Consider the following 19,240-nt stretch of genomic DNA (forward strand, 5'->3'; position numbering starts at 1 on the left):
CGGCTACTTCACCCAAAGACTGAGCCTTGCAGTGCAGCAAGGGAACGCCGCCAGCGTTTTGGGAACCATGCCTCACACGGCTATTTTAGATGGTTTGTTTTATTTATAATGATTATTGTTTTTACCCGACTGCCAAGGAAGGGTTATGTTTTTCGTGCGTATCTTGTATGTTTGTCTTTCTTTATTTGATCCGATCTAACAAACGGCTGGATGAATTTCAACAGTTAAAGTGTCATTATATTTGTCTCAATGACCCGAGTGTCCTTAGATAGGTGTTAGTAAAAAAAAATCAAAATGGCGGATTTTTGGCGCGAAATAGTAACACATTTAAAAAAAAAAGTTAACCGAACCTATCGAGTAGGGTATCAAATGAAAGGAAATTACACGGAGATTATAAAAACATATTTGTATATATATAAAACAGTAAGGTGATTGACTGACTGACTAACTAAATGACTTTTTCATTTTTCAGAAATCAACGTACAGCCTAAACCAAGGACTTTACAGTTCTGAAATTTTGCACACAGGTTCTCTATATAGCTTGAATAAGTACTAAGAAAGGCCTTTTGGAAATTCTACCCTTAAGAGGGTAAAATAGGGGAAAACAGTTTTTTTGAAATCCTTTAATTTTGAAGCAACCACTATAAAATTTTGTATTTGGCTTTCTGGATAGGAATATGGACGCACTTATTTATCCCCCTCCGAAAAAGCAACCCCGTAGAGGGTAAAATAAGGGTTAATAATTCATTTCAACAATCGTCAATTTTGAAGCAAACTCTATGAAATTTTGTATTAGGCTTGTTGGATAAAAATAATGAAATGCTACCTCTAACGAGGTAAAATAATGACCGAAACTTTGATTTACTGAAGTTATATATTTTATAGACCGTAAATAGTGATTTTTTTCGCGAAATAGTAACACGTTTTAAATAAGTTAACCAAACCTATCGAGTAGGGTGTCAAAATAAAGGAAATTAAGAGGAGATTACACATACATTATATAATATATCTTATATATATAATTCTCGTGTTAGTTACCATACTCCTCCGAAACGGCTTCACCGATTTTCACCAAATTTTATATACATATTCAGTAGGTCTGAGAATCGGCCACTATCTATTTTTTTACACCTAAGTGATAAGGGTGGTTCATCCTTAACATTTTTTTATTTATATGGCAACACAACGTTTACCGGGTCAGCTAGTACATATATACTCGTATATACACATCGAGATGACTGTCTGACTAAATGAGAGAGTTGCTGTGCCAGAGATCAACGCAAAGGGAAACCGCTGAACTTAAGCGTGCTGGAATTTTACACATAGGTTCTTTATTAGCGTAAATGAACACTACGAGGATAAAATATGATTATATTGTTTGAACATCTTTTGTTTTTGAAGCAGACACCTACTATGAAACTTTGTATTTGGCTTTCTGGATAAAAATAATGAAATGCCTATTTCACTGCTTTTGGAAATTTTACTTCAGCCTTTTTGGTGCAGTCGGGATTTTGATTTTTTAAATTAATTACTTGTTATTCCCCCTTTTTTATATATGTACATAAATATAGTATTAATATATGTATTGTAAATATGTCTTTTTATGAATAATGTTATGTAGATTTATAAGACTTTGTTGTAATTAATCAGAAATTAAGAAAACTTCTGAAAAGATTTGATTCCTACCTAAGGTCGGCCATAGGTGCGCCGCTACCCCTAAGGCTAAGTTGCAATGCCTCGGAAAAGTATGTCGTCCTCACCACAAAATTGCTGTCCTTAAACCCATATTATTTTTAATATTATTAATTCTACCTAATAACAGCAGTGTTGAGCAACACTGCTGTTAAGAATACGAAATATACACTGTTGTAAAGAAAAAGAAAATAAATTATATTACTGAAAAGATTTTTCTTTATCGTTTTACTATAATTAGAATCTACATTCTAAAAGTAAATCGTCATTTACAAGTCTGCTTAAAAAATAAATTCGCACGATGTTTGTCACTTAACAGCATTAATCACTATATGTATATATACCTTTATTATTATTAAAATAACATTATAATAACATTTTTTTCTGTACTTTATGATGTATAAGTGGAGTCTAGAAATGGCACCACGTTGGCCATGTTCAATTATTTTCTATGCCTTCACAAGACTAAGAGGAGATCCCTTCCCAGCAGTGGGCTATTTGGGTCAATTTTACTGTCTAGTTCAGTCTTCACAAAGCAGATTCAACTTTCTTTGGCTTTCGTTTGTGTTTATTCTTCTTATATAGTAGCTCTATAGACCAAAACATTATCACTATTCCATAACAAGACGTTATGATGTAGAATGCGGTGCCGTAACTGTTCGTCAGATCTCGTATAGCACCTGCGAAAGAGAAATATAAATAAGAAATATTAGTGTTATTGAAGAATTATATTAAGAAATATAAGGAACGTATCGTGTCGTATAGTTTTTATCGTATCAGTCGGTCCCAAGATCGATTCCCGGTTAGGCGGAAATATACCTAAGTAACAAGTCAAATAAAGAATATGACGTAATAAGCTAATGACGTAACAGCGTAAAAATAAAGACGTCTGTGCCGCGACGAAATAAGCAAATTAAAAACAGCATTTTGATTTTATTTAAGTATTAATCAAAGTATAGAAGACCAATATAATCATTATATTGAAATTTATTAAGTCGTTTAGGCCACAGCTCGTGTAAAAGAAATTACAATAATGAATTCGTGTATTAGAAATTAGTTACTACTAATACCAGTATTTACACCCATTTCTTTTACATTTGTACAAATACTACTGTATTTACACCTATTTCTTTTTACGTAAAATATTTATTAAATACATTTGTACAATACATTTTTTAATCAATGATTTATTTTCGTGATTTAATTTCTTTTTCAGAAAACGGGTCATGAATTATCTTTATAGGTGTTCGTGAGATATTTTTTTCATGATTAAAAGTATCCTCTTCAAAACAAGGCAATACAAACTTACATCCAAATTGAGAACAATCAAAAAGCTATAACATTTTGTGATAATTAATTAATTTACGGACATGAAATCAATCGTTGCATAGATTATATCCAACGGATTAATTAATTTATATTTTTGGTTTAGGCTTGTCCAAGAAGTGTTTATATTAGATCATAGATAGATAAGAGTGAGTTATTAAAGGAAAACTAGAAATAAAAATGTTTTAATATCCTATTCCTTCTACTAAAGACCATATATTTTCGTCTGATTTATCTTCTTGCGTGCACTAATGGATAACTTGAGTAAGCTCTCATTTTTATTGAGGCGGATTAATTTTAAGAATACTAATCATGCATTTATACTAATCCAATCTTTTTAAATACATAAAATAACCATTAGTAAAATTCTAGCATTGTACAAAAAATATTATGGTAATTTTATTTGCAACCTGTACCGTGTGATTTTATTTTTATACGTGTTTAAATTAATAAAAATCGTTTTCTACGCTCATAAAACCACACTACCTCCTTTATTATGAGTACGAAGAATACTTAAAAGAACTTAATAAACTTCCACGCAGTAGAGATAACTAAATTCTTAAAACCTGAAGCGGGATCGAATCTGGAACCCACTGAACCACAGAGATTCCGATCTGAACTTACCAATAACTGGACCAAGCGATAAGAACAAGACTCCATATATCATCATAAATATCCCAGTGGCTGTCGTGAACTTTTCTTTGTCGACAGCATCCGAAATGACTAGAGGGATGTACATAAGTATCACGCAGCGAGATGTCCCTATAATAGCTATGAACACTAACATCACTGTTGGGTTATCCGACCATAGCATACCTGGAAAATAAAATGCCAGATTGAATTAGAAGTGTTCTATAAAGTATTAGTGTATGGACAAAGATTGTTCATTACGAAAGTTTGTGTGCAATCTGTATAAATAACTAGAGTGTTTTATTGTTTTTTTTTTTAATAATTCGTAAGTAGTATAATATGAATATTTTATTATCGCTACCCACTATATGTGATTTATTTTTTACCACACAATGAAGTACCAACAATACAAATATGCATCATCGTTCATCTGTTATCAACCCGAAATGGCATTCGAGTTCTACGATTCCTTTTTTAGAGATGGAGGGAAACGGTCAAAAAGTATTACGTTGCTTGAGAGGCAACGGGTTATGTGGGTTTTTACTGCACCAAAACCTATGTGGCCTTCGTGGGCTTGACGGTGAGATTTGAGTGTTTACAAGTTTATATGTGGTCGTAACACATATCGTTGGAATTCCTGGGATCGCCAGTTGAGCAGTACGCGTTACCGGCGTCGAAACCGCCTTCAACCACTATTCGACTTTTTATAAGGTCTTATGATATGTATATGATGCAATCTTCTACGTGAGCTAGCTAAAAATGTCTTATCGTCACACACTTTTTGAATGTCAATCAATGTTGATTTTATTAATAGCATTTATGTACATTACAAAATAATTTAAATATTAAATATAATTGTTTGTTTGATTGAACATACTCAACAAAGTCAAACTATATCTAATTAAATGAAACAGGTTAATTTAACTTATCAAATATTGAACTTAAAATAAGTATATTATCTAAAATTTCGTACCGAGTCTCGATAAAAACGCGACAATGAGGCCAGCTACGTAAATTTCATGAGTCCCAAACTTGAGGAGGAAATTGTTGAAAAATATGAAAATCACTTTCGTTACTAAGTCCCCGAAGTTGTATAAGGATATTGCCCAGGCAACTTCACCCTGAAAATTAGAATTGTTTTATGCATCTTTTATATTGTGTAGCGACATACTTTTCAGATACATTCCAGTTTAGTTCTGAGGGTAGCAGCGCATATGTGGCCGACCACAGGTAGGAATCTAATCTTATCTGGGATTCATCACACATGACTGATCCATAAGCGGTAGTAGCCAGTTATCAGCTGAACTGCATGCTCGTTTGCTATTCTTAAATTAAAAAATGCTCATAATTTTAGTTATATTTTATCAACATAATATGATGCTTTTATCAATAAATGGAGGAGTGTATTGGTTAAATTATTAGTAATCAAGAAACTACACCTAATTAAAGACCAAAACAACAAAGTATAGGTCAACACAATGCTGGAATATATTTTATTTATTGTAAGCGTGATAGTACTTGCCTCGTTCCATTCCATAAAATATAAAGCTTGTGGAAGCATAAACAGAAATGTCACTTCCGAGAAACAGCTAACAGCCATGCCGATTGAAGCGTTGGACAAAAGAAAGGATTTCAAAAATGCCACATCGTAGAAGTCTTTGAAAATTTTCCTGTAATAAAAATAAATGTAAAAGTTTTTTTTTATATTCAATACGTGATGAAATGTGTCGTGTAGATGTGTTTCTTTTCTACGTGTTTACGTGTGTGTGTTGTTTACGTGTTTGCTTGCAGTCTACCTAAATAAGTTGACATTGCCGCCCATGGACATCTGTAATCAACCACCCTTCAAACCGTATTATACAGCAGGAGTAATTTTATGTAAAGTGCGTATATGTAAACGTATAAAGACGTATATACGTGCGTTTTAGTTTGAGTCAAAGTGTATAATCTATTCCAATTTTGGTAGCATCTCCTGTCGCGCGTTTCAACAGCCGCACGCGCATCCTACGCACGCACATGAAGATCATGAAGAAACTCCAAGAAGTTAATTCTTCGAGCGTGGTAGCAAAACGATAGCATATAAGTGGCACGCGTTCGTTTGGGACGCGCGTACCGACGTAAATGCGCGCGACAAGAAAAGTCTCATTATTGACATTTCTTTTTTTTAATACTTAACTGACTTACTTAAATTCAGATTCCTTTTTTGAATCATCCTTTAGATCCAGGTTCATTAGGTCTTTTGAATCTAAAGTCACAACAGGAGTGCTTTCTGGATCCGATATTGTTACTGCTGGTATATTTGATTTGTCTTTAGTACCATCCTTGTAAGACAAGAGTGACTTCATCTCTGAAATATTGTTTACATCCGTTATCAATCATTTTATTACTACATTTTTTATTACAAACATTTAACTTGCTTAATTAGTACGTGATGAGGGTCACTGAATTTTAAACTAATTAACTCATCTAAGTTCAATATGGCGGACGTTGATCTGCGTGCCTATCTGTACCCATACCTATTATAATGACAATCTATATTATAAATTTTTTATTACATTGAAATAGCCAAAAAGCATGCAGTCCACCTGATGGTAAGTAGCTACTGCTGCCCATGCACATCTGTAACCAATTTTTACCGGAAGTTGACCACAGGTGCGTTATCACCCCTGAGGACTTCGTTGCATCCCCCTTCAAAGCGTAACATAGTAGCGTTAACACTATTGATATTTATTTATTTATTTTGATTTATTTATTTTATTGTGTAAGGCATTTAGTACAATAGGTCAACAACGATACATAAAGTCCAATTAAATGCTACCTTTACAGGTGTTACACATGTCAAAACTTAGTTAAAAATATAATTAACAATAAAAGTATAAAAGGTAGATGATATTAAGATTAAGGCGGATGCAATCATATCAAATTTAACAATCAAAAATATTAATAATCAAGTCATTATATAATAATGATACGAAAATTATGTCAAATTTTTATCATTAAAGTACACTTTAATCGTATAGAAGCATTTTTTAACTAGCCAATTTTTGACAAAATTCCTGAATTTTATATAGTTGTGGCCTTTAGAGTCCTCCGGAATTTTATTATAAATGTTGATAGCGATATTAAAACTATTTTTGGCAGCCACTGATAGTTTTGTTATGGGCCGATATAATCTATGGATGTTCAGCTGTTGGTGATGGTGTTATCGCACTGAAGTGAGTGTAACGGTGCCTCCGTTCTCGAACCACAAAGAGTTCTACCACCTTCTCTTGTATGTATGTAAAGAAAAATATACCGGTCTCCTTATCTTCAGATACCTCAATTTTCTTCATATGCCACTCCACAGGCTGCATTAGAGCTATTGCTACAAAAACGTGCATGTATATCGCTGATATAAGTATCAAATTTCCTCGGTAGCCATACTCCTCTGTGAACCACTTCACAAACTGAGATGAAAATAATGTAACGATTCCTGAAATTATCATAAAAATATAAAAAGTGTGTATTTTTTGTAAGTAGCGAATGAGCCTGTTTACTGTTCTCCTGTACCCATACCATGAGTTTTACGTTTTGACAAATGACTGTTTTGGTATTTGTTTACGTATTTGCCCATACAATTTCAAATCAGCGCCCTTAGTGGATTGTATAAGAACTGCAGTGTCAGTAACGTAACATTAAATGTCTAAATTGACAAAATGGCGCTTCATGATTTGTCTCCCTTTTTTGCGAACATGGGAGGTAGACAAGAAGACGTGAGCACTTACTTATTGTTACGTTTACTCAGTCTACTCAAGCAAACGGAACAGAATAATAGAATGAGTAAACGTAACGTAAAATTGTGGGATGTTTTGAAAACTCATGGTAAGGTTAGATACTGTAATCAACCAAATAGAGACGATGGAATACTCCCTGAGGTTTACCACAGGTGCGATGTTAACTTTTTGAACTTATTATATGTCATTTTATTCACTTATTTGATGGCTATATGGTAACTTTATATGTTAGATAGCTTAAGAGGAATATGTTTATAGTAAGATTTATTTAATATAATTAAAAGTAATCTTGTAACTAATTGTTATGCTTACCTGTGACGGTTTGTGTCACTGTTACAGAGAGCATGCGTTTTTTAACAAAATATACGTTTAAAATTGAAAACGATATGTTGAATAATATTCCGTTCCCGAGGCTCTGAAAACAGACAATAAAGTATTGTGATGATATCATGGCAACAACCGAAAGAGCGCTGTCATTAATAAACAATCTATCCATTGTGCGCCTACCAAAGATTGAAATTTCACAAATTTAAATTTTCTAGGAGGCAGGATTTGTCAAATTAGACCTTTCATATTATTTTTAATGATTAGTTTCTAAGCACATAATCTTATATATAAAATTCTCGTGTCACAATGTGAGTTACCGTACTCCTCCGAAACGGCTTTACCGATTTTCATCAAATCTTATATCCATATTCAGTAACTCTGAGAATCGGCTACTATCTATTTTTCATACCCCTACGTGATAAGGGTTGTTCACCCTTAACATGTTTTTATTTATATGGCAACACAACGTTTGCCGGGTCAGGTAGTACTACATATTATGTAAGTGCTTATAGTTGTAATTGCAAGAACACAACAAAATTACTATACCTGGAATATTCCAAACGAAATAAAGAATAGCACCCTGGAATTAACGAATGCTATCATAAACGAGCCTAAATTGAACACGATTGCAGCAAGCAAACCTAGTTGACGCATCGACATACAATTCAGTAGAGGTCCAGTTACAAACCCTGAAAATAAATAAAACGATAAACATAGTTATGATAAAAAAAAACTCGATTGCTTAAAAATATACCTTATACAACTTCCACAACCATATAATAATTTGTTAAAAGGTTAAAATCAGTCATGCCGTTTGGGCTATTCGGTATTCGGTAATAGATGGTGTATTTAACGTATCATTCAAAATAAATCTTATGGCATCTCTTATCAAACATGTGTAAAAATGTATAAACATTTATCTCGCTGCTAACTACATTCTGCGCGTCAAATCTGCGCGCGTAGTTTTTGTTTTATTTCGAAAACTAAAACCTCTAACCCACCCCAGTAAGTGGTCAATGCCACCTATCATCACACATGCGCCGCTACTCATGAGGATTAACATGATCGCCTCATATGTAAATCAGCACACATCAACACACATCCGACGAAACGCAAAAAGGTGGAGATACTGCCTTGATCTGGTTCGATCAGGTTACACGTTCTATATCATGAAAGTATTAATAATATGCTATCACATATTTTTACCTGCAATCGAAACGCTCATAGAACTAACACCGTTTAACACTGTGATGCTGGTGGAACCCATTCCCAGTAGGATATATAACTCGTTGTACATCATACCGATACATGTTACGAACGATGCGATTGCTACCTGTAAATGAAAAGCAATTTATAACTACTAAATTTGCACGGACATTCTTGCCACGAACGTGCAAGATGTGGAATGAACTTCCTCCTGAGGTATTCCCAGAGCGCTATGACATGGGGCTCTTCAAAAAAGGTGCAAAAAGAGCTCTCCTTCAAAGCCGGCGATGCATTGGCGACTCCTCTGGTGTTGCAAATGTTCATAGGCGACGTTGACTACTTTCCATCAGGTAGCACGTCTGCTTTTTCGTTAGGCTCAAGCATATAAAAAAAAAAAAACTAAATTGGAAAGTGGTACAAATCTTAATACATAAACTGCAATTTGCATAATCGCTTTATGTATTTTTCCCGGGTAACTTAGGTAGAAGTACCAATAGGACGTAGTGTAGTGTAGGTAATAGTAGTATTGTAAAGTCAAAAAATCATACTAAGTATTAGGGTTAAGCTCTAATTAATAACATTAATAAGCTTTTTTTGCTACGGAAGCAACTAGTAAAATTATTTTCACAGTCCAATTAATACAATTAAGTTAATATATTTCACTTCATACCCCTGCCCCAATACGCTACATAATATTATAAAGTCACAGATTGTCACTTGTACGGTAAATCAGCTAAAATTATAAGTTGCCGGCAATAATTATTCTGATAGAACACATTGAAAACCAAATCTATCTCAATCTAGTATAACCGGTATCAAATTCGCACCAGATCTTTCAAGAGTTACCAAATTCTCCTGTATCGAAATAACGCTAACATATACATACCGTGTTTATAATAACTGCAATCCATATCACATATCCCCATCCTCCATCCGGTGGTACCAACTCGTATCTCTTCGTCATTTTCATGACATTTATTTTGTGTTACTTTGACAAGTATACCGGTTTGAATGAACCGACAATACCGTTATTAATTTCATACAATCTGCCAGTTATCTCATGTCAACATTGGGCTGTATACGATTTGCTCGCGTAATCAGAAGTATAATAAAGTGTTAAAGCCTCTGTAAAGCATGCAAAATGCACATATACAGGGTGTTTTTCATTATGTCTATTTTTATCATCAACTCATGTTCTTAAATTAAATTCCTTACAGATGTACCCGAACAAGTGTGACTTCTTACCATCAGCTGGATTACAAGTTCGTTAGTTTCAATGTTATTAAAAATATTTTATTTTCTATACAACTTTTCTTGTAACTCAACTGGTTCTGGCAGGGGTGAACTTCCAGTATTTTGGTTTTGTGAAAACGATAAAACAGACTTGTATGCGCTAGATTTTTATAAAAAGTAAAAATATTTGATATTGACACTGTAGATATACTCGTAATAGGGTAGTGCCATATTACTATTGACATTCATATATATTTTTTACTCTGAGTCGTAAAAAAAAAATCACCAGTAATTTATTTGCTTAAGGAGATAGTAAGATATAGTGTAGATATAAAGTAACTGTTAGTTAATATATTTTTATTTATTTCACAGCTAATCTCAAACCTTGAGTCTGTTTGATTAATCATCACCGGCATTTACTTTATTGTTCATTAAATTTACATAAAACTTAATTATCTTTCGGATAAGACGATTGTTACACAAAAAAAATAAAGAAACAAAAAGTATTTAATATATAGTGTTTGTTTCTAGACTTCTCTATGAAATTTATAAAGTTACAAAATAGTATTTGATGTGGGTACTGGATCACCTAAATCTTTAATTTATTATTCATAAATCAAATTATTATGAATTTAAAGTCGAAAACCTTCACATTTTTGATCGGCAATCGGCATATACATGTGTATCATGCGAGCCGTCTTAATTACGCTTTCAGATCATCCCATATTAATTATGAGAGGCCTGCATTCTATAGCAGATCAAAAAGGCGGATAGATTATTAAGTAGCGATGGAGTACTTGAAATACACAAATGCAAATTTATAGTAGGGCCACCACTTTTGAATCATCCTGTAGAATCGAAAACGTATACCATTTTTGTATGTCTAGTCTTCAGCTGGTTAATACACGATTTTGTTTAGTTCTTTGAAAATTATAGTTAGATATTATCGCTGTAAAAATATTTTTTGCAGACAGATCAGTACGAAGATTTTTGTGTTTATAATTTATTTCCTTATCTCTTTGAAATATAACAACACTTTAATTAAGAAAATATATTATACACATATTATATATTTTATATCTCTATGTAAACTCTAAGAAAAGCATGATTAATGAGACAAAATGACACAAAATGACAATCTTTTATGTATGATAAGACATTTTTTAAGAAAAAATATGATAAAATTTAATACTATTTATTTTTTGCACGTACTATATACACAAAAAAACTTGTTTTTTTAAATTTCAATGTCATTTATTGTATAGGTTCTTTATATAGTATAGGGCAAACTAGGTATTAGAAATTGACAATTTAACAAGTTATAAAGTTTGGGGTAAGGACGATTTCGCTACTAACACGACTGATGCCATGCATCATGCATGCACCGTGCAGCATGCATGCATGCATGCACGTTGCAAAATGAAGGTGGTAGAACCCTTTGTGGTTCGACTCCGGTGGCATCACCGCCACATCTATTAATTTCTACCTAATAACAGCAGTGTTAGGCGCTGCTGTGTGTCGTTTAGAAGGGTGTGGTAAGGGAGACATACTTTTCCGAGGCGTTTCAGCTTAGTCCTCAGGGGTAGCGGCGCATCTGTGCCCGGCCTCAGGTAGGAATATCTAATCCTATCTGGGGTTGACAACACATATACATGGGCGGCAGTAGCCACACCATGCTGGTCTGCTACTCCGATATTATAAAAAAAATGTTGGAAGCTGACTGTTACAATACAGTTTCAGACTAACTTTATGACATAGATGTCCGCAAACTAATTTCTGTAACTACTCGTATGTAACCTTATTTCTGTGACGATTTTTACAAGATTTTCTTAATAGAAAGAGATAATAGAGAGAGTGCTTAGTTACAATGTTACATATCTTTCATTATATATACCTTCAATGAAAGACTATGAAAGTCAGACAGACAAATCTATATAATTTCACTGTACACAGAACGCAGTAGGAACTTATAAGATACAGTAGGAAGGATTTATGATACTTACTCTTGATTATTGCTGTTAGTATGTATATTATAATTTCTTCTATGTTGTGGTATCATACGTCTTAGTATGTCTTATTATTTGAATAACGAATTTATAAAAAAAGATAAAACTTTCCTGAGTTTCCTGTTATACTTTCCTGTTTTGTATGTAGCAATTAGGCATTTGCCACGGTAAATTAAGTGGTATGTACCGCACTTATTTACATACAACCAAAATGTGAAGATACATTGATTAAAACTACGTTGAAAAACTAATTCGATATTTGCATTTGTTGTATGGATTTTCATTACGTCATTTTTCGATAACGATTGCTTGCATGAACTTCTTCTTTTACATTACAGTAGCAAACTAGTAGTCAGTATCTAATGGTAAAAGACGCCTGCAGATTACCTACTGTACCTGATTAACTCCAAATAATGAAATTTAATGTAATAGTCGTGTACGTAGTCTTCTATGCCTCGTTTTAATATTTAACTGTGCATGCGATTGTTGAATGTCTTGAAAACTATTCCTATTCTTATTTCAAATTTTCGAGACATTTAAAACATTTGAAGAAACTCGATATTTTGAATCTCCTGAATCCACCTCTGCCTTAATAATTAAATAAAAATTAACATTACTCTTATGACTATGCTCTGTTCAGAATATATTCGTACCTAGTTTATACTTTTCCTATTCGGGTATAATATTCATGAAGCCCGCTCCTCCTCCAGAGCCCTTTTTGCTTGAATTATTAAAATCACTCTTCTAACCGGACTGCGTATTCTTTGCGGATTATTAGGGATTAATGCGGATTTATATTTCAGCCACCACTACCAAATTGCTATACATTTTCTAGAAATACATTTTGTTCATAATCTCTTTGTTCTGAGAAATCTATTACCCAAAATTTCGCAAACACACACTTCCATGAATATTTGTCTAAAAATATATTTTTTTGTTTCAGGTAATATCAATGGAGCCAATAATAATAATAGATAGATAGGTAATATTTTCATTATTTCTTTTGGTGTAATGGAAAATGTCTTGGTTAAGTAAAATAGGCACTTACTAGTAAATATATATCCAATAACCCAAATAATAAATAATAACTAAATAACTTTATTATAACTATTTTTATAACCTGTTTCATATATTATTTTGTACTTTTTTTATTACGTTAATATTGTAAATAATTAAATGTAACTTGTAGAATTATTGAATAAAATAAATTATATTCTGGCTTATTATTTTAAATAAAAAAATATTTTTACCCAAATAATACGAAAGTTAATTTACGGTACTGATAATTATGTTACGTGAATGAATTCCTCTTTTACGCATTTTTGAAACTTATTTTGGTCAAGGTAGATACGTAATTCAAGGGACAATATAATACTGAGGGGGTAAAGTAATTTATAAGGTATTATTATTGTTTTATTTTCATATTGTTATTTTCATCAAATTATTTTCTTTGTTGGTCGTAAATTCGTAAAATATGTTACACTTATTATCTCTTTTGAAATAATCTCTGCACTATATTTTATTTGCATAGGTATATTAAACATTTCTAATGGAAAATACCCTGATTATCTAGATATTTTACGTCAAAAATATATCTAATATGATAATTTTCAATGCAAACTAGGAGCTTATCTTAATATAATTCAAACCTATTAACTTAGAATGATTATTACATTCGTAAAATATTAAGTATGTAATAAACTGGGAATCTCATAATATTTGATAAAAACTTTAAAAATCAGCAAACTAGTGTTTCACGAAAAAATATACATGCAACACAGCGTACCTTTTTCGAAGTTGGAAAAAATAGTTAATTTCTCACGGTGCTTCTAATCTTCTCGTAGCCCCTTTAGGCTATCTTACACATCCTAGCAATACTTCGATGCTATCGAAAGTGTGTAGATACGGGTCTCTCTCATAAGTAGAAACGGACCATTCCATAGCCTCAATAAGAGTTAATGGTTTAGCCAATTAAACTTACGTAAAAAAAAAATAACAAAAAATACAACCGACTTCTATGTCACTACAAAGTAAAAAATAATTCAAATAAATGTTGGTTTAGTACATATTTCTGAAGTCGGCGCTCAATATATTTCGTTGGATAACGATGTAAACAGCGTGTCTAATATGAGCGCCGGGTCGTAGCGAGTAGCCGGGTCAGCTAGTCTATAAAATAATTCTTAATTCGTAATAATTAATTTATAATCACCTAGAATACTATATGACCAACTATATATTTATGATAATTATTAAATAATCATTTTTTTTATCAAAAACGTATCTACGTATGTTTCTATAACATTCACAATTCATAATTTATAGATTATAATTCATATCTCGTAATAATTCATTTATAAGCACCTAGAATCCCATACAAATATTTTTATGACAATATAGTTCTCAATAACCTTAACTTGACTTATTGGTATCGGCTCTGAATTTCCAATTAATTTGCAATGATTTTCCAAAAATCAGACACTGTTCATAAAAAAATCATATACAAATCGAATGACCTTGGTTGGCATCTTTATATCACTATGTTTTGACGAAATTGCAGTATCATGATGCGAAAGCAAGTTAGAAAGCTTGACAAATATGCGGTAGTATCAACATTAAAGCAAATAGTCGTGCGTCACAGCCGCTATTATATTGCAGTTGACACGTAGCACTCCCTGTATTTGTATTTGGCTAACAACTAATACAATTAATTTGCCATTAAGACAGCGTTTCCCAACCTGTTTCAGTCCACGGACCCTTAGGAAATCAAGCACAGTTTTCACGGACCCCCTTAATAAAATAAACAGCAAAAAAACGGGTTATAACGGAGTATTTATTTTAGTTATTACAGATACAAAAAAAAACAAATACAGAAGGTAATTATAACTGTTTATTATGAAAAAAAAATATTATGAAGGTTGGTGTTGCTTTTTTGGTGTATTTGTATTTGTTTAGAGAATGTCTTTTCACATGGGTATGTGGTTGAAAAAAGCAGTAAAGCGTAAAGCAGTAAAGCGTAAAAGCAATAAAGCCCTTTTGCATTTAATGAGTGATTTATGAATGGATGACACCGCGGACCTCCACACATATACTCGCGGACCCCCAGGGTCCGCGGATCACAGGTTGGGAAACGCGGCATTAAGACAATACCTTGTATATATGTTACCGGCCAAATCCGATTTTAGGCCAAACTTTATTTTATAGTTTACCTAGGCTAAACTAGTTCGTCCTCGGATGAGCCGATATGGAGCGGGTGGGTCCAACCCAATCCGTATACGTTCAGATCTTACCTTTATTCATGATCACATGATTATGATGATTTACAATGATCAGTGTATTTTTTTCATGTATTACCATTTACATACATTGTATTTTTACACCGCTATTTGAGGCCGTGGTACTGCCGCTGTCGATCTGTGAACGGTATTTTTAACGGGGTAAAGGTATTCTATACCATTTTGTAAGCTCCTGACAATGTGTATACAATTTTTTTTTGACAATCGGTTATGAGTTCAGGTGTGAAATTGTAGCAAACAAACAAATCAACAAAAAAAAAAACTTACTCGAAATTATAATATTAGTTAAGATTCTATCACGATTGTCCTATGTATAAACCCTGTGTACATTCCTCTTCTACGTAGACACATAATTTGTTTTGTGTTATAGAAGTCAAACAGCGTCGTAAGTGTTAAATCATCAAATTAAACTCGTTGCCTTACGTGTAAAATAAACAAATTTTGGGAAAGGGAACAGTTTGAAGTACAACAATCCAGAGAGTACACAACAAAATTGTTTACAACCTTGTCGGGGTATAGGGTTGAGAAATAGTTAATAAAAGGTTTTAATATTATGTGACCCTAAATACAATGTACTTGTCATAATAATTATCTGAATATTATAATATTTTCGTATTTAATATTATAAATACATAAATTACGAAATTATAAATATATGGAATTTATAAAATTACGAAATTCATCAAAAAGCCTTTTTAAAAATTTAGTTAGTTTTAGCACAAACTTTTAGTTCATAAAGACTACATTAACACGATTTTGTTAAACATTTACAGCGTTAAATATTTCTCGAGAATTTAAACTGAAAGCTATTTTTATACCAAATTGACATTATTATTCAGCATTGTTCAAAATTATTCAGAACATTACACATATTAATTTAATATTTATTCATCATTAAAACTTTTGTACTTTAAACTGATGATATATGAATAGTTTTGACACTATGGGTTACAATTAGTCATATTATCCATCAACGGTAGGCAGCTTCGATCACTAATAAGAACGTAGGCAGTTATGAATAATTTTGACATCATGTGTTTACAAATAGTCAATCATATTATCCATCAAAAGGTAGGGATTATTGGTCTGAAAATGATTTAAAACCTACATTAATTAAAGGTACAGACAATCGCAATATTATTTTCCTCTTTAAGTGAAAGCCCTGCGTTTTCCCTCATATAAGTTCTCATTACGTAGAAAGACTCTTCCTAAACAGATTACCGCGGACAGCTCAGCACTAACCTTCTGGCCTATATTCAGAAGATTATACGCCACGTAAAGTAACGAAATACTTATTTCATTACTTAACGTACAAGTACTATCGGAAATTTGTCGTGTCGTAAACATAACGGCGAATAAAACTCTCTTTTTGCAACCCCATTTCCTGCCCCGAAGAAATTGGAACCGGCAAGGGCGTAATAAATAAACGGCCATTTTATCTTCTTCATAACAATAAATTTCTTTAAAAAGCGAAGTCCAATTTTGTTATGCATTACCTAAATTGCCGTGTGCGGAAAGTAGTAGCTCCATACTGTCTATTCCTATGGATGTCGTAGAAGATGGCTAAGGGATTCTATCCAGGTTATAAGTAATAGTTATTATTGCTTACGGCGAAGTTACCTTGCTGCGAACGTTGTTGTTCGCAGCAAGGTAACTTCGCATACTCACGCATACTTCGCATACTCACAGTCAAGTGACGAGGAAATTTAAAGATAAACAGTTCAGGAGAGATTCCCAAAATACCATATATCCACCATCATCATACACCACCATAACCTTCCACAATCATCAACATTTACAAGATACATACATCTTTGTCCAGTAATTTATCCCACTTCCTTTACAAAAGGCATTGCAATAATCAGATAACATTTCATAACTCAAAGCAAGACTGAATATTCCAAAAATATAAAAATAGAGTAAGTATTCTAAAGTGACGTAAATTATCAACAATCAGCAATTATATTGTCCATAAATGGATCGGTGTGATTTGACTGTAACATATGAGATTATAGCTGTTTTATTACGTATTCATAGAGAGATAAGACTTATATACATATTTTCTTGCTACACATCATATATGTCGTTTTATTCCGACAACAATTATGTGATATCGATACGCGAAAGGTACCGAACAGCAGCGCTCGTATTTAATAAGCCAATTACGTTATATAACATTTATGGCGAAAGATAACAAGAAAATAATTTAATACAAACTCTCAAGGAAAGAAAAACATTTGTCCTCTATGCGACTTCAGCTAAAACACGGTGTTTATTTTACGTAAACCGAAAGTATGTGTTAGAAAAAATAAGAAATGGCGATGTTAAGTAATAAAAAATACAAAAAGTAATTTTCGTTAAAAGTTTATCCACGCCGCCAAAGGTCGTTAGGCTGTGTTTACACGAGTGTTTAACAAAGGCTTTCGGGCACGCACCGTGCGCCGGATGCCATTATCTTTACACTTGACGCGATACGCGGTGGTGTAAAGAAAAATAAGAAATGTATTTACTGTAGTATTTTTTTTTGTGGAATTTAGATAGCAAACAGCATTCCGTCTGTCCAATGATAAATCGTTACTGCTGTTCGCAGAATTGTTCTAGATACTTGAAGGTGGTTAGAACTCTTTGTGGTTCTACTGCGGCGGCGGCACCGCCACACCTGTTTCAGCCTCATAACAGCAGTGTTAAGCGCTGTTGTGTTCTGGTTTGAAGGGTATGGTAAGGGAGATATACTTTTCCGAGGCGTTCCAACTTAGTCCTAAGAAGTAGCAGCGCATCTGTGACCGACCTCAGAGAAGAATATCTAATCCTATCCGGGGCCGCCCATGGACGGATGTCCATGGGCGGCCGTAGGCACTTACCATCAGGTGGACTGCATGCTAGGCTGTTACTCCGACATTATAAAAAAAAAAGATACCATTGGACTCTTGCTTTAAGATAGCCACTACGCGTTGCGTACTAGGATGGAGGGAAATACCGGGGTAGGCTTTTCATTGTGATATGTAATAAAAAAACTTATAAGAAATATAAATTACTTAGGTAATCTTTTTATTACACCTCAAGACCTCGATTCAGTTCTTACGACATTCGCGTTTCCCGCCAAATTCAATTTTCATATTTCTTTTTTACTACCAATACGATCAGTAAATATATTTGGCAGAATTATCTTTGCAATGAAAAGTTTCAATTTTTTTTTATAAAGTTTATGCGCGTGAGTAGATGATGGTCATCATTTATAATAGTATTTTTGGTTTTGTATCTCTATTTTTCATTTTTGTATAAATAAGTCATAAATAAGTAATATCTCACCGCCTTGTAATTGAAGGAAGTCATTAAATGGCTTAAACGGCTGACAATTCTGTCAGCCATTGAATGGCTGTCAACTCGGAACAATGCCGACATGCGCAGTTATGTATAGCAAAAACACGAAAACAAAAAAAAAGTGCGGAGAAATATCGTTTCATTCGTAAATGATCTAAAAACAACATTTTTTAATATTTTTCAAACATGAAAATAGATGACAGTGACAATTTTAATCGTCAAAACTGTATTCTTTAATAGAGTAATATTTATTAATTCATGAAATAAGTATGCATATAAGTAGTTAATAGACACCGATGGTCATAATTTTTTAACAGTAGGTATTTTGTGTTTAATATCTTAATTTTTCATTTTTGTATAAAATTTAGATTTTGTAAGAAAATCAGTAAACATATAAAGTGACGTATAAAATTAACCTCTCATGTGATGGACA

General features: G+C 32.8%; 2 protein-coding genes across 8 annotated transcripts in view; one reads left to right on the forward strand and one right to left on the reverse strand.

The window, feature by feature from the left end:
- kcc (solute carrier family 12 member kcc) overlaps positions 1-19,240 on the forward strand; it is a 479,479-nt gene that overhangs the window by 202,545 nt on the left and 257,694 nt on the right. The gene's annotated exons all lie outside the window — the stretch shown is intronic.
- LOC140748742 (monocarboxylate transporter 12) lies at positions 1,905-10,068 on the reverse strand. Its single transcript, XM_073081602.1, has 10 exons — positions 9,841-10,068; positions 8,955-9,081; positions 8,295-8,437; positions 7,734-7,836; positions 6,944-7,120; positions 5,833-5,995; positions 5,171-5,318; positions 4,622-4,769; positions 3,643-3,834; positions 1,905-2,372 (listed from the first exon to the last, which is right to left on the reverse strand). Exons 1-10 carry the CDS (start codon positions 9,922-9,924, stop codon positions 2,221-2,223), a joined length of 1,437 nt encoding a protein of 478 aa, XP_072937703.1. The 5' UTR covers positions 9,925-10,068; the 3' UTR covers positions 1,905-2,220.

The sequence above is a fragment of the Epargyreus clarus genome, unplaced genomic scaffold (genome assembly GCF_041222505.1).
Source record: "Epargyreus clarus isolate Ecla_fem2 unplaced genomic scaffold, WU_Ecla_fem_2.2 ptg000003l, whole genome shotgun sequence".
NCBI lineage: Eukaryota > Metazoa > Arthropoda > Insecta > Lepidoptera > Hesperiidae > Epargyreus > Epargyreus clarus.

Bases quoted from the DNA above. Each gene is read 5' to 3' on its own strand.
- LOC140748742 (XM_073081602.1), bottom strand. From the start codon at position 9,924: ATGAAAATGACGAAGAGATACGAGTTGGTACCACCGGATGGAGGATGG. The intron at 7,121-7,733 runs GTAAGCATAACA...TGATAATTTCAG, and splicing joins AGTGACACAAACCGTCACAG to GAATCGTTACATTATTTTCA. The intron at 5,319-5,832 runs GTAAGTCAGTTA...TTTTTATTACAG, and splicing joins AAAAAGGAATCTGAATTTAA to GAAAATTTTCAAAGACTTCT.